The following is a 16,806-nucleotide window of genomic DNA, read 5'->3' on the forward strand; positions in this document are numbered from 1 at the left end:
TATTTTAAATTTAAACCAGAAGCAGCACAGGAACATTACGGTATTTCTCTTGGCTTCCAGCGCTGTTCAGATAAAATCCAAGCACACATTACCATGAAGTACTTCAAGGGAAAGGCCCCAAGGAACTTGGTTAACAATGCATTTTGAAGAAAAAAATTGCTTACATCCCCTGAACTTGTCTCTACTAGCAGATGAGTTTCAAGAGGTGTCCAAAGCACTGTCTAGTCCTGCTGTGTTAGATGAGTTAGTAAGGCCTGAGGGCATGGAAAAGGTGTTTGGTTTGGCCTGAGGAACCACCGGTGCTCTTGACCTTTGAACCTCAGAGCTGAAAAAACTAGCACAGAGAGGACAGCCAGCTGAGCAAGGGAGGTGATTATTGTAAGGCGGTGGCTCCTTCCAGCTTAAAAGAGGCAGTGGTAAGACCACTCCTTAAGAAATCCTTCCTGGATTCAGAAAATCTAAGTAATTAACAGCCAGCTGCTAATCTCCCCTGCTTGGACAACTGTTTTTTAGATCCATTTCTGTCGGGGTTTCGACCCAGTTTGGGCATGGAAGCCGCCTTGGTCACCCTGTATGATGATCTCTGTTGGGAGAGAGGCAGGGTGTGTATTTGCCCTTTCTAATTCTCCTTGATCTCTCAGCAGCTTTCAGTACCATTGACCATGGTTTTCTTCTGGAATGGCTGTCTGAGTTAGGGTGGACAACACTGCTTTGTGGTAGTTCCGGTCATTTTCAGATGACAGGGCTTGTGCCTAGCCCCATGTGCCTTCAATGTGGGGTCTCACAGGATTCATTACTATCTCCCATGCTGTTTATATCTATCTATGAGTGGAATCATTAGCAGTTTTTGAGTATGCTGTCAGCAAAAATGCTGGTGACACTTCTTTACATGTGCAAGTGTGTCAGTGGATGTGCTAGATTGATGTTTTGCCTTGGTTATGGAATGCATGAGGGCCAATAAACTGAAGCCTAATTCAGAAATGACTGAGACACTGTTAGTGGGTGGTTTCCTCGACCAGATGGTGCAGATGTGGACTACTATGGATGGCATTACACTCCTTCTACAGGAGAACGAGACGCTTAGGAATACCTCTGGATCCATTATTGTCTCTAAGGCTCAAGTGGCCTCAGCAGCAGAGTGGCTTCCATAAGCTTTGCCTGGTGGCTCAGCTGATCCCCTATAACAGGCTTCCTCAACCTCAGTCCTCCACATGTTTTGAGACTACAATTCCCATCATCCCTGACCACTGGTCCTGCTAGCTAGGGATCATGGGAGTTGTAGGCCAAAAACATCTGGAGGGCCGAGGTTGAGGAAGCCTGCCCTATAGGGACAGAGACAGTCTAAAAGTATATGCTCTGGTATTGTCTAGGCTGGACTGCTGTAATGTGTTATACATAGTGCAACTTTGAAGATGTTTCAGAAACTTCTGCAGGTGCAGAATTCAGCAGCCAGATTATGGATTGGGGCAGAACAGTCTGAGCATATAACACTAATTCTAAAATGACTGCACTGGCTATCAATTAGTTTCTAGGCTAAATTCAAAGTGCTGGTTTTGACAGAAAACAACTTATGCAGCTCAGGATCTCAATACTTCAAGGGCTGCTTCTCCCCACATGAAAAGTACTGGACCCAGCAATCATAATCTGAGCCCCTTGATCACCACCTTGAGGGTATTAGGACTATTGCCTTAGCCACTACCTGGGCATCTGGACAGAAGCACCTCCTCCAGGATCCCTTTAACGGGACACCCCTTCTCTTGGAGCAGCAGGCAGAGGCTTGTAACCTCCCCTCCAACCATGACTAAGGCTTACCCAATGCCTAAATTGCCCACAGCTGTGACAACTGCAATGAGGTAGGCTAAACCCTCAGAAAGTGCCTATTACTCTGAGGGGAAAATTCCTACCCAGCCCTGAATACAGCAACTAACTTAGTCCACAGCAAGGTCAAAAACATACACAAATTGACAAATATAGGGAGCAGAATACAAAGGGAGGGTGGGCGGAAGATCCAATGACAATCTGTGTGCCAAGGCAGACCTGTTTAAATACCCGAAGAGTGGACCTGAGTGAAGCCTGCAGCTCAGTCAGTTCCGCCCCTCCAGGAATGCCCACCCCTAAGCCTGCCTGCCATTGGCCACTTTGGCAGGCAGGCTACATTCAAACCTCCTGCCATGTGCGAACCTTTCTGGCACCCTAACGGCCAGGATCGTCTGGCAGGCAGCCACATTGGGATGCAGTGGGAGAGGTGTCACTGGCCGCAATGCCACCACACCTCAAGAAAGGTAAGCGGATTTCCAGTAGTGTGTGAGTCTGCTGCAGCAAACAAAGCTAAAAAGCCTTGTGGCACCTTAAAGACCAATAAATTTCACTGTAGCATAACATTTTGTGGACTGCAGTCCACTTCAGGGAAATATCAGGAGGCTCTGGCCTTGTTTCTCTCCAAGCCCAAATTAAGGCTCATGTGAACACTGGCAGTTGAAATTTGTGTGGGCGGAATTCTCATAATTGCATGAAGAAAGACAGGCAACTAAATAACGCAAGGTAATCAGAAAGGCTGTGTAACTGGAACACCCCAGAATTAGTGGTTTGTGTCGGCAGAAGGCGCTACCTCAGGATAATAACCTCTAAATTTTAATTGTGCAAACAAGCCTTAAGTATGCCTAAGGCTAGGATTAGCCTTACAAAGGTCTATAACAACATGTGCATAGCTATTAGCCAACTGGCATGCTGCAAGCCAGTCAAATCCAACCACCAAAATGATTTTTACAAGGACATTGCATGGAAAAAATTTTTGTCCCTACAGGCAGAGGGGGGCAGCCAACGTTTTCTCCTCAGGAAGGGACTGCACATTATAACCGTTACTATTTTTCTATATTTATTTATACCCCACCTTTCTCCCTGATAGGGACTCAAGGCAACTTACAGATAAAAGGACAGTTAAAAATATGGGAGGGAACAATGATTTACACTCACTCATTCACTCACTCACAGCACCAGGCCCCTCATTAACAGCAGTCCATCTTGAAAAGCCTGCCAGCTGAAAGACAGCAAGGAGGGAACCAGTCTAACTTCTCTAGGGCGGGAGTTTGAAAGTCTGAGAGCAAACACTAAGAAGGCCCTCTCTTGTGTCCCCACCAAGTGTGCCTGTGAGGGTGACGGGGCCAATAGAAGGGCCTCTCCCAAAGATTTCAAAGCCTGAGAACGAGGGAATACAGTCTTTCCGATAGCTTAGATCTAAGCCATAAAGGATCATAGCCAGCACTTTGAATTGTGTCTGGAAACAAACCACTTCATGGGACCATTTAAAAATATTTCCTGACTGCATGGACACAGTGAAGTTACCAGCAAATCCAAGCAGCTGCTAAATGTTAGAAAAGAAGGAGGGTAGTCCTTGGACACCTCACCAGTATATGATTTTAAATTTTTGTAGAACTATGTGGTGCTGTTAACAGCAAAGTTGCAGGTCCGATCCCTGTAAGGGAGAGCTGCATATCCCTGCATTGCAGGGGGTTGGACTAAATGACCCTCAGGGTCACGTCCAACTCTATGATTCTGTTCTATTATTTTTTAATATATACATATCTGGGATGGCACAGACCAGTTTTTATATAGGAGGAAATGACACAGGATGGAAATAAACTGATTGATCTATCCCTACCCACACAAGCTACTGAGTCTGTCCCTCTCCCCACCTTCTCGCTTTACAAGTTTGTGAGCCTCCCGTTATTTTTTTCATAGCTTCCTCTCTGTAACATCACTTTCTCCCTGCTTAGCAGCATTTAAACATTTCAAAACATATTTAAACATCTTATAGAAACTGGGAAGAGATTTTTTAAAAAAAAGCATATTTGGGTGAAGCCAAACGCAAAAACGAACAAGACTCCATGAGAAACTGTGTGCTAAACATGCCACTTTCATGGGTTATTTTTAAAGTCATTCATCAATTTATGCACTCAGTTAATCACCCTCGCCAAGAGGTAAGAGAGATTTCTGCGTACCTCAGAAGCTGGCATTCCTCTGATTACACACTGGCTCAAAGAAAATTTACGCCATTTATGGTTTTACCATACAATCTGTTATTCTAGGACAGCATGTCAACAATTGTGTGAACCAACCTGTATCATGTACAGCTGGGCAATCCTATATTCATCCACACTCATCGGAAGTGGAATGCGATACTCTTTTATAAGCATCTTGAAATCCAAGCAGCCCTTTGGTCTGGTCAGAAATGCAAGCCAGAGGTGCTTCCTGGAGGCTGCTTACATAACAGTAAGCTCATGCATCAATGCCCCCTGAAATGAAAACAGAAAGAGAGGTGCATTTAATTTTGTGAATGATTTTTTTAAAAAACTTGTCATTAATCAAAGGGTAAGTACTTCCTGAATTACACTTTGGAATGCAGCCCAAAACAACAGATTTATTTCCTAATAAATCACAGGGCTAGAACCATTACACAACACTGAAAGAGATCTGAGATAAATTTCAAATTACGTGTTTCCCAAAGTAGGGAGACACACACACACACACACACACACACACACACACACACACACACACACACGCACACAAGATCAGACCTCATCAGTCCTTAGTCACAATGCAGGAAAGTAAATTTGTGTTGCAGGGAGAGAAGTGCACAGTGAGAGCCAGTGTGGTGTAAAATGTTAGAACAGGGATAGCCTGTTCAGTGCTTCTTAGACACTAACGCCCATCAGTCCCAGTCAACATAACCAATGGATGGGGATGCTGGGAGATGTAGTTCAGCAACATTTGGAAGACACAATATTGGCTACTCACAGGTTAAGATGTTGGACTAGGTCTTGGTAGACCCACTCACCCATGAAGCTTACTGGTCCCTTACTCTCAGCCTAACCCACTTCATAATGTTCTTGAGAAGTCAAAATAGAGGGAAGGAAACCACCGCACACCATTAAAGGGTGCTCTATGTATTTAGAGTCTGGCCCTGTCCTGGGCAGGCCAATCCATAAACTGTCTGTGGGGGGGGGGGAATCAAATTCTCAAATTTTTAGCTTTCCTCTGCAAGTTTCTAGTCCTTATGGATATGAACTAAAACCTCAAAACGTGTAGAAGCTCCTGGTGAGGAAAGGAGAAGAACTAAGCAGTACTTTTGTTCATAGTTCCTTCTTCCTCCCCTTGGACAGCTGAAGCTGAAGCAGAAGCATGCAAATGTGTATAATCTAGATTAGTTTTGCTTGGGTTCACGCTCTTCCAGCATATCGTATACAGTGGTACCTCAGGTTACATACGCTTCAGGTTACAGACTCCGCTAACCCTTCTTAACTTCGGGTTAAGAACTTTGCTTCAGGATGAGAACAGAAATCGTGCGGTGGCGGTGCGGTGGCAGCAGGAGGCCCCATTAGCTAAAGTGGTACCTCAGGTTAAGAACAGTTTCAGGTTGAGAACGGACCTCCGGAACAAAATAAATACGTAAACAGAGGTACCACTGTACAGAGACCCATACACAACCTGAAAGAATTAGAGGTATGTGGCCTCAGTACTAAGCAACTCCTGAGTGCTTTCTTCTGTCCAACACTCATGTAAAAAGGCATGGAGTTTGGGGTAACCTGGAGGGAAGTTAGTAGCAGGCAACACCAGGATTCCTTGGAATCTTTTTGAGAGACTCAGTAGTGGTGGTCAAGCTTTTCCAATAAAGTAACTCACCCACCACCATCAATCTTTCCCTGCAATGCACACCTGTAGATTAATGCTGAAATTTTGCAGCGTACATCCTCAGTTCATGAGGGGTGAGGAAGAGACCCAATAGGTTTGGTTAGTATTCCACTTGAAACATATGTAGAAATGTAAGAAGGCATGGATTTCCATTCTGCCCCATATTCATCACATGCAGAGCACTGTTTCTACTCCACTGCAGGGCATCTTCCAACAAAAACAGCATTGTTTGTTTCGCATAATGTCGCATAATTGTCTGCTGTGGCATAATGCTATGTAATTTAATTGCATTATTCTGCACCATTCATGTCAGTGCAAATGGGGAGGGGGAATCGTCAATTACATATTGTTAAGTTTAGTTTGAGGACTGAAAACAACAGCAGCAAATGCTGATTATATTTGATTTTAAAAGGGTCTCACAATGGCAGAAAGTTTGAAAACCACTGCCATAGACCAGCTTACCCAAAGCCATGGTTGGTCACTGCAGAGGTGCCTTGGTGCACCACCAAAACAATGATCAATGATCAATCGCCTCACTGAACTTCACAGGCTTAGCTGTAAAGGGTTTTCTGTGCATCTCCTCTTGGTAGATGGTGTGAAAAGGCTTTTTAAAAAATTAAATCCCTGAAAGCTTTTATCAAAGTGTTATACTTGATAATGGCATCCTCTCTCTTATGGAGGTCACCTGTTTGAGGAATGAAGGGTAAGCCAAGTTGTGCAAAGCAACAGCTTCAGCTTTTGGGAAGTCACAAAGTGAATCAAATTCCACACATGTCTGTTTTCATATTACACCAGTGGCGTAGCGTGGGGGGTTCAGGGGGGGCCGGCCGCACCGGGCGCAACATCTCGGGGGCGCTCGCTCGCACTCGCAGCTCTCTGCCCCTACCTGGCTCACTCACTCTCTCTCACTGCAGTGCTGGCTGTGCGAATCCGATCCGAGCTGCCGGGTCGCCGCCCACTGTGGAGGGGGAGGGTGCCAGGCGTGCGGTGCGGAGAGAGAGCGAGGGAGGGACTATCTGGGGGAGGGACAGTGCAGCGGCCGCCCAGCGCAGCGCTGAGCGCAGGAGAGAACCACACCAGACCAGACCAGGCAGCAGCAAGAAGAAGCTGGCAGCGGCGGCAGGTTAGGGGTTAGGGGGCGCAAATTACTTGCCTTGCCCCGGGTGCTGACAACCCACGCTACGCCGCTGTATTACACTGCAACATCTACAATCCACCTGACTATTCATTACCAACAACAATTCTTTATTGCATTCCAAGGACCAACTGTACGAAATTCAGTGCATTTAAAATACATTAAAAGCACACAAACTACTAGGACAGATCATAAGACTATGCTTGTTTCTGACTTTTGTCTAATACAAATTGATCCTGACCACCTCAGACAGAAACTTGGCAACGGCCAAAATCACAACTTGAATCTTATTGTCTAGTAGAAACTTGGCATAGAATTAAGCAGATTTAGCTGGTAGATTTGCCATTAGTGGATTAATCAAATGTTGTTGGGCATGCCTATATAATCTGCAGGACAGGGGAATGTGCTTAAGGACTTAAGAAAAGTGGGAGAAGGAACCCATCCTCTCAAACATTTGCGGTATGATAAGTTACAGGATTTCAGCAAGAAGCTATAGGGCATGCACTGATTGAAAATAAAACAGTGCGTCCAACCCCAACCTTTGCAAACAATGTTGAAAGGATCGTGAGAAGAAATAATCATGAACGAACAATGAAAAGGATGCCTGGAGGGGCCCTCTGTTAGGGTGCTAGATGTACATGATGTAACTGCATAAACAAAAGTCTCAGTATAGCCCTGTGCTTTTGTCCTATGCCATTTGATCTGTTCCCAAGTATAGTTCCCTCGTAACTTTCCATGTCACAGTAGCAGCCATGAAATAGGCAAAGATCAGATTGTTACACACCAGCCTTCACGGTTAATCGCATTAGCCTCAGAAGGCTACAATCCCACTCAAAGTGACAAGTCAGTAATGGAGCGCATCATCTTGGGAGAAAAGTGTTCGCCTCTCCTTCCCCCCACCCTCTTCCCTGCCCCCATTTGTTTCAGCACCTTTGCCAAGTGCTAAGTACTTGCAGCTCGCAGAAGAAACCAGCACTTGCTGACAGCTCACAGGGCTTCATAGGAACACAGGGCCTGGATTCTGAGCAAGAAGTCAGAGGAAATTACCCAGTTAAAGTATCTGGAAGACCTCCTCCTCCCTTCTTCTCGACTGGTTATTGACAGACAGACAGACAGACAGACAGACAGACAGACAGATATAGATAACACCTCCGTCCTTACTGACCATCCTGGGCTTTACTTGCTGCGCAGGGGTCTCTAATGGTATTTCCACCACCCTCAGAATTGGCTGCCCAGGAAAGGAGCAAACAGCTCCCATAAAGATAAACCAATACATCCCGCTGCCAAATCCACCAAAGTATTTATGGCATGAAAACTGGAAGGGGGGAAGTCACTATTTGGTCACTCCCACACTTTAAAAAAACAAGAAACGAAAACAAGGTCAAGTGGAAAATGGTCTACATAGGGAAGTGTGCAGGCCCTTGACCATTTTTGAGATGAGAGCGTAAAGCAAAGCAAAACTTTTTCCCCACCTCAGTTTTTCGTACTTGAAGAGCTGAGGGCTAAGGTTTTATGTTTTTGTTTGTTTGCTTGTTTACAGGGCATGTTTTTGGTCCCCAGAAAAGCTCTCAAACGGACTCGCAGAAAAAAATGAAAGTCAGCTAAAACACAGTAAAAGCCAACAACAGAATTAAACATAACAGGATAATCAGTAAGGATCTTCTTCCAGTATTATAAACACTCCAAGGGCTGGAGTATGTATTATCGCTGCTCCATGGATGCCGCCCAAACCAACGCTGTGGTAATAGTTGCAAATAATCAGGTGTGCTGTCTCGACTGGGGGGTATCAAAACTGAAGAGGAGTGTGTGGGGAGGACTTGACCAATGTCACCGCTGGACGAGTTTGCTCACCAGGGGGACGCCATTTTTAGTGGCATCCCCGTGGCAACCGTAACACTGGCTCCAAGTCTTTTTCATTAAAGTGGTAATAAAAGAAGCCTATCTTGTCTCCCTCAGAAGCTCTAAATAAATTAGCTGTCTAGCACTGCATGATAAACAACTCTTCCCCTCTTGTTTTCAAGACCTTGTTTCGTGCCTTTTTACTGCTTTTAAATTGCTGTTATACCTCCCATCAGAAATCCCAGAGGAAATTTCCCTGGTGCGGCTGACCCGCGAGGAAAGCAGGTCTCTCAAAGCAACTCATCCCCCACTTCCTTCCCCTGACAAACTGACCCACAGAATTTCTCTGACAGACTAAACCTCCAGGAATAGACTAGAATTAGTCCACAGACCATATCAAAACAATAAAAAACTACAATCATCACAAAAAATATGCATACAATTAAGCAGTAAAAATCCGAAAAATAACAGGAAAAATACATGTCAGAATATGTTTATAACCTTCCACGCTGACCCACATAATTTATTTGACAGGCTAATCCACCAAGAGAACATTCCAGAACAGGGTAAGGATAATCTCATTAAGATGCTCTTAATTAATATTCTCAAACATACCAATAATATTTGTATGCAAAATGGGCATGAATCAAATTCTTCACACATCATGGGCCCACAAGCCCAAACAGGGGGGGAAATAGTTTACAGCCCTTAGGAAATATGTTTATTTCTGAAGATTTACTTAAAGTGGTCTCATCCTACTTTGGAAGCAATTCAAACATGTTTCTTTTGGGGTAGGGGTGCATTTGGACTTTTAAAGGGCATTAAAAAAAAGTGGAGGAAAGAACAATAGGCCATCAATTTAAAAGCAATAAAAGCCACAGGAACCATGGGACTGGGGCAGGAAAAATATTACACTTATAATGAAGTGACACAGGTAATTTCTCAGACAGACATGGTGAACCAAAGTGCTAAATTGTGCTTCAGAATGAAAACAGGCATTAAACTCCCTACCATTTAGGGTCTGTATAAACGGAGCCCCTTTAGGGGCTGTAAAAGAAAGCTTGCGAGAAGCTTGGAATGAAATCCTATAATTAGAGAATAAGAAGTTAACGATCATAAAAGGTACTAACAAAGTCTTAAATGTAAGACCAAAAGGCCAAGCTGAGAGTGGGAAGCGCTGAAGGGGGAAAATAAAAGCTCTATATATAATTCTCTCACCTGTGTAATTCAAAGGTCAGGCTAATATTAGAAGGGTTTTTTCCAGAATGTTTCAGGTGCACGTTGATAGGGTGTGCTGCTCAGCTCACAATCACAGACAATCACAGAATGTCAGGCTTGTGAAATCTACCGGGTACTTTGTTTTCTCATTGTGATCCTGAGACCCACCAGCCAAGGGGAAGCGCAGCAAAGGCCCAGGAGGCAGAGTCTATTGCCCTCCTGAGTTAACCGGATGTACAAAAAAGCACAAATCTACAACTGAGTTGCAGCAGGCCAGGGATTCCAACATTCTTATTTAGAAAAAAATATATGTTGCTGTTAAACAATTGGGATCCAGAAACCCTTGCTGCAAATCATCAAGATCTACCTTCTGCCCACCACCACATCAGGTTGGGCTAGTTTTTTTTGTAGTGTTTTAAAAAGCTCAATCTCCTGTGCAACTACAGACAAAACCGAGGCAAAAGAACCACATGTACTCACCTCCATCACATCACTTTCAAAACTCCAATGCAGGCAAAACATGGTTTGTTTTCAGCCTGACCATGGCCTTATTTGGCTGTTGGGTCTTAAATTCACACATCTTCTCTATCTCTGCCCCAATTCCCTTTCTGACTCCTAGGTTTGGACAAACCACAGCTTGCAATCCCATCTCAATCAGCAAACTACAGTTTGCACTCATCCTCCAAACCACAACTTCCAATTCTGCTTTGGAGGGCTACCATAGTTTGGTGAGTTGGAATACAACAGCAAACCATGGTTTGGAGATCAGGGAGAGAATCGAAACACACAAGGGGAAGAGGGGAACACACAAACTCAAGGTCAGTCAAACCATGGCTTGCCATTACTCATGAACTAGTCCAACAGCTTTTATTGTACCCATTTTCAATAGCAAAAAAAGGCTAAGCTTTTTACTTAGAGGGAGGAAACCCTGCAATGAGCACAACTCGTGAAAGCAAGAGAAGTGGGATTCTGTATTAGCTTTGGCAGAGAGGGTGCTAAAAAAATTGAAAAGAAATTTGACCAAAACAGGCAGCAGATTGCAGCAATCTACAGCAATTCAATTCAATTAACTTCTCCTCATACTGATCATAAGGCTTTATCAATGTTTCTCAAACTTGGGTCCCCAGGTGTTGCTGGACTACGATTCCCATAATCTCTAGCTACTAGGACCAGTGGTCAGGGATGATAGAGGAGTTATAGTCTCAAAACATCTGGAGGGCCGAGGTTGAGGAAGCCTGCCCTGGAATGAGTTGTTTGCAGCTGCTTCCTCACCACAGCTTACCCAAGCTCAGGAGTTGCTTTTCCACAATCAGCTGGTAACAGAATTAAGGCAGTGGTTGCATATCACACTTAATATAATACTATATTCCCCACAGAAATTCAGGAGCGTCCGTCTTCATTTTGCAATTACTATCTTAAAAGATAAAATTAATGAGAAATTGCCCTGGCTGCAAGAAACTGAGACTAAAATCCCTGCCACCAACAACTCTCACAGGGAGCAGGAACTGACAAATTAAAGGCCAATTCATGAATGCCACAATCACAAACGTAAACAGGAAGCCACTAACTAAAGAGGCATAATCCCCTCTAAATGTAATGGGCAGAGGGAAGCTACTCATTAAAGGGACTGTCATAGAGACGTAGGGTCTTGTAAGTAAATTTCCTTTACTCTGAGTAAATGAAGTAGTGTGTTATGAGGGCAGGCATTTTTAAGGGGAACATAATGCTACATTAAGTGAAATAACCCTTTAAATTATCAGCACAGATGACCTGTGGAAAAACAATACCTCAGCGGCATCAGAGGGTCGTAAGTCTGTTAGCTACATTGGTGTTCATAACTCATGAAATCATCGATTTCTCTCAAAATAGCATCACACAAATGATTAAGGCAAAATAAAATCTGGAAACAACAGTACTCAGCAGTAAACCCTAAGTAATATACATTAATAGGAAAGCTGCCAATAGGACAACTAGGACTTCCAAATACTTCCATTACTGCCAAATTAGTAATTTATAGTTCTTGGCTATGCCCAGTGTTCAATTACGTGAATCAGCACAATTGGGCACCAACATTCCCAAGTCTGACACAAAAGACCATACCAGGTATGAAAGTCACCCTTGTAGACAGAGACACTTCACTTAAAGTGGCCAGGGATTAACCTTGATTCAAGACAGGCCTGCACAAGTTGTTATCTACCAAGTCAAATGCAGCCCATCAGTGACCAGCTGCAATCTGCCAAGATTTTGACAACCTCCCTGATTCTGCAATCTCAAGCAGACAGCAAAATCATAACATTCACCAACCCTTTTGCTGAGCTGCTCTGCACAAGAGGTGAACTGCATTTTATCACACAAGATGTACAGACCAGCCTTGTATATTCAATACACATATGTATATAATGCTATGTTGTCCATACACATAGCTGGATTTGTCAATTTTTGTTTCTGTCCATTCTGGCTTCTCTACATAGCTCTTTTTTCCAGCCTTAAGTTCAATTTACCCTATTTCTGCATCAATTTACAATTCCCCCCTTAATGTTGGCACAAATATTTGCTTGCATTTTCATTCACATCTACCCTAATATATGCAATGTTGCCTAATATACATATTTTAGCAAGCAACTTTCCTTGACATAATGTAGTTTTGTACATTTTCACTAATATATGCACTTTTTAAGCACACAGTCACAATACAAAATTTGGAGATGTGCAAATCTCAAAGGATTGCTGTGTATGGTTCACTTGTTGATTTGGGCAGAGTGAATTACACAGGTTTGCATTAAAATATTAACTGAATTAATTTATCCCCAATCCCTAGTTCTATTTTAACACTTTATTCATATATTTTAGCACTCATGACAATAGCTTTAGTCAGGCAATAAACCATTTGATGGTTTATTGTTCCAGGAATGAGCTGCAGCAAGCTTTACGTGTCAACACCCTCTTCTCCCCTCTCCTCCTCTGGTGTGGCCAAGAACCAGTTTTTTCTAGTTTAGAATTATAGCAGTTAAGCATTGCGCCTGAACCTGGATAAACTGTGGTTAGTTTTAACTACGGTTAAATTGAATAGAAGATTTCACTTCCCATTTCTGTCAACTAAAGTTAAACATTGTGTCGCAGCCCTAAGCTCTGGTGAATCTTAGCTATTATGCATTGAAACAAGCCAGCTTCATAAACTATGGTGAAACAGGCTTGATCTGTTCCTCATGGTGGCATCAGAGGAAAAGCTGGGAGACAGCACAAGCCTGAGGTCTGTGCACATAACATTAAATCATTGTTTCTCATTATGTTCCAACTTCCACATCTGAATGCTATGAGTCAACAAGACCCTGGTTCATTTCTCACCTCTGCCACAAATTCATACAGTAGATAGAATCAGGCCCTTGGTCCAGCTAGCTCAGCATCACTATTAGTAGCAGCTTTGCTCCTCCTACCTGGGGAATGAACTTGGTATCTTTTGAATGCAAACATGTGCTCAATATCTCTAAGCTATGGCTCTCCTTCTCACAGGGCTGCACTGTAAACTTGGACAAGCCAGTCTCCCCCAACTTCAGTCCCCACTCTGCAACACAGAAAAAAGCCTCCCTTCAAATATTGTTCGAAGGATTGCTGACTTAATGTATGTGGAGTCCTTTGAATAATCAAATTAATATTGAATATTTTTATTATGAAAGCTCATTGATTGTAACAGACAGAAGAGTCAAATTTCAAAGGAGCAAGTTGATGAATCACAAGGATTATAACCACTTTTTCAAACTTAGCAAACAGATTCTAGTACAGGAGAAGAGAATTTACAGGAAGGGAGGATGAAGCATTTCACAGTCTTTCTCTTTCCCTTACATGCACACAAGGAGCGCAACTATCAGCACTATTGGAAGAGATGGTGTAATAATTGATAGAGAAAAAACAATACATTATGAAGGTTTCCTAAACAAGGCAAAACAAACAACTCCCCATTTAGGCAGGGGTTACGTTCCTAGGCACCACACATTTAAGTGAAATTGCATATATTGCAAACACCGTTGAAAAAGCCTGCAGAAAGCCTGCAAATGCTTGAAAACCCCTTTTAAAAACCAGCAGCACTTACCAGACTCCCTCCAAACTTCCTTGCTCAAACTCCAACTTTCAACAGGCCTCAAAGGCTCCTGGGATTGCACTTGCAATGACTTGTGGGATTGCTAGGCGCTGTTTTCACACCATTTTTGTTGTTTCCGTACTCTTTTGGGGGCTGTTTTTGCCCCTTTAAGTGCCACTTCCAGGTTCACAGTGATGTTTGTGTGTGTGCGCGCGCAGTCACATGTGATTTGAACATGCATTAATGTGTTGTTGCCTGTATATGTTGCTGTTGGGACATCAGAGTATTTTGGATAATCAAGAGTTCATCAAGAAGAAGAAGAAGAACAGAGAGCCACAAACAGCTGTCTGCTTTTCAAAGATTGGAAGATGGTGAATGTTTAGGGCTGGGTGATATATCAATATATCACCCCAAACTGGTTTGACGTGCATATTGTGATATTGGTTTCATAATTTTTGACCTGGCACTATATTGTGAATCATGATGTGTGGGGGTGCCAACCTGAATTTTTAGTGCTGCCTTGAGATAATCTTTTTGAGTGCCCTTGGTGGCATTGTTGGTCCTAATATAAGGCTCTGCAGATGGTGAGAGGCGTTTCTGTGTTGGCGATGGGGGATAAATTCAATTCACATTTAAAGGCAAACTTCCTAAATTTGCACTTTACAAAACAAGTACATGAACCAAAGGGCGATTGTCTTTCAAAATCCTTCAGACTCTGCCATGCAGTTGCGGTTCTCCAGTCAAATCATGTGTACAGAAATGCACACACACACACACACACACACACACACACGAGAGAGAGAGAGAGAGAGAGAGAGAGAGAGAGAGAGAGAGAGAGAGAGAGTATACACACTGCACTGCACTGTAGAATGGTGTGTTTCATTGTCAACCCTGCTATGAAATTAGAATGGAACAGCCTGAGGGGCTGGTGTTTGAAAAACAGTTGGAGGCTGGAGCTGTTACATTTGCATTGTGCTGCCTTACTGCAAACTCACTCTGTATTAAAAACAAAAACAAAAACCCTTGTTTGACTCAAAAGTGATGAAATGCGTTACAGATGCAGTAGTGGTATGTGGCCCCTGATCTCTGAATCTGCTATCGAAAATGTGAAGATGTTTATCCGAGTTGCAAAGAATTTTAGCGAAAGCCAGCAAAGGGCGAGGCAAGGTGAGCACGTGTCCAGCTGAGGAAAAACTCTGGGCCATTAAGGTACAGAAGGGAACAACACCATTTGACTTGGCCCCGATGCTTTGCACTGTTTCACAGCAATCTGTGTAAATCCAGCGTCACCATCCAGGAACATTTTCTCCCTCCAATTAGTAACCCCTGCACACAGAATTAGGAAATTGCAGGGAGGTCTAATAACAGAAGAAAACACTGAAAAAAACTACACAAAGAGACCGAAACCTACATAGTGCAATTGGTTAGACACAAGAATCACTGCTTCAAGAGCACACTAAAAGAAGCAAATGCATTTATGGGTCTTAATCTTTTTTGTGCTGTTAGATGAAGTCTGACGTCACCTTCTGAATTTAAGAGCTCATTAGGAGGCCGACATCAATTACAGCAGAAGGATGGACACGGGCCATATGCCATACAGCCATGCTGTAGCTATTAAATCTCGCTACAGGTCACAGGGCAGTCAAATACCTACTTGCAGCAGAAGAGAAAAAGAAATACATTCCTAAAAACCAGTTTTTAATTGAAACCCACAAACAGGAGCTCTTATTTCTTCCACCAACATTAATGGAAAAAGAATATTGAATTTTGGCCTTTTCTGCCATATTAAATGTGGCAGCCGCACACACTCCCCTTGTAATGTTCCCAGCTCCACATTGGCATTTTAAAACTTTAATGGCAGCAAACGCTGCAGCTAAATAGCCACTAGAAAATTAACATAGAGAGTTATTCCATGCCTGAGAAAAGAAATGAAACAAAAACCGAGTGATGGGTGTTCCAAGCCTGCTTTATATAAGCGACACAGTCACGAATCAGGTTGGTGAGCAGCGAGGATAATCAAATAAGATTTAATCTCCACACAGAATAGCTGCTTTAAAGAAGTCTACACATTTTCCTACAATGGGAATGGGATGCACTAGTAGAATAGCCAATCCAAACCTTTTTGCTGCCTGTGACATAGTCAGTTGACGTTTAATGACAAACGCACCCAATCTGCACTTCTGGAAACAGTATGCAAACCGAAATGCAGCCATCCTTCAAACTGTTCACTTCTCTGCGTTCCCCAGTCAAGTAATGTTTAGAAAAATCACACATTCCGCAGCTTCCTGCTGAAATTGTGTAACTTTTCATATGGCAAATGCGCTGGGGTTGTTGGTGCTTTTTTGTCCTGCTTTTGTTTCGTTACAGCACTCCAGGCGGCAGTAATGCAGTAACACTGGGGAAGCATCTCAGAACAACTAATAAAGCAGAATGATGTGTGGTCCATTATAAATCCAATACTAACACACTGTTAGGGGTCAGGAACATGTTGCAGAATACACCATGTTTTTTAAAAAAACCACACAGTCTGGAGGGTCTCAGAATCTGTTCACATGCCCTAATTCTTTCCCTTCGAACTTCCCTGTCTCCACCTTCCTCTTCTCTTTTCTCTCCATCATTCTCTTTCTCTATCGTACTCCCGACCCACGCCCTTCTGAAACATGAAGCTAAAAATACCTGGTTAAATATATACGTGAACAACATTGAAAAAGAAGGAAGGTAGGGAGAGCTGAAAATAGTCCACAACAAAGCAGCAGGGAAGGAATCTGCTGGAAATAGACACTGCAAAAACTCGAAAGGACATATTTGAAGAGGGTGTGTTGGCAGCTATGAGATGGCGAGCCTGACA

General features: G+C 43.2%; 1 protein-coding gene across 10 annotated transcripts in view; it reads right to left on the reverse strand.

Annotated features, from left to right (window-relative positions):
- PITPNM2 (phosphatidylinositol transfer protein membrane associated 2) overlaps positions 1 to 16,806 on the reverse strand; it is a 196,018-nt gene that overhangs the window by 105,360 nt on the left and 73,852 nt on the right. For 9 of the 10 annotated variants that reach the window (XM_081174673.1, XM_081174677.1, XM_081174671.1 and 6 more), the window contains one exon: positions 4,116 to 4,292. In XM_081174673.1, coding sequence (XP_081030799.1) covers positions 4,116 to 4,193 — 78 coding nt within the window. In that variant the 5' untranslated portion in view covers positions 4,194 to 4,292. Of the gene's footprint in view, positions 1 to 4,115; positions 4,293 to 7,991; positions 8,014 to 16,806 lie in introns of those variants that run through there. The other variant, XM_081174676.1, reaches the window with a different exon arrangement.

Source organism: Podarcis bocagei (assembly GCF_964188305.1).
Source record: "Podarcis bocagei genome assembly, chromosome: 16".
Classification (NCBI taxonomy): Eukaryota; Metazoa; Chordata; class Lepidosauria; order Squamata; family Lacertidae; genus Podarcis; species Podarcis bocagei.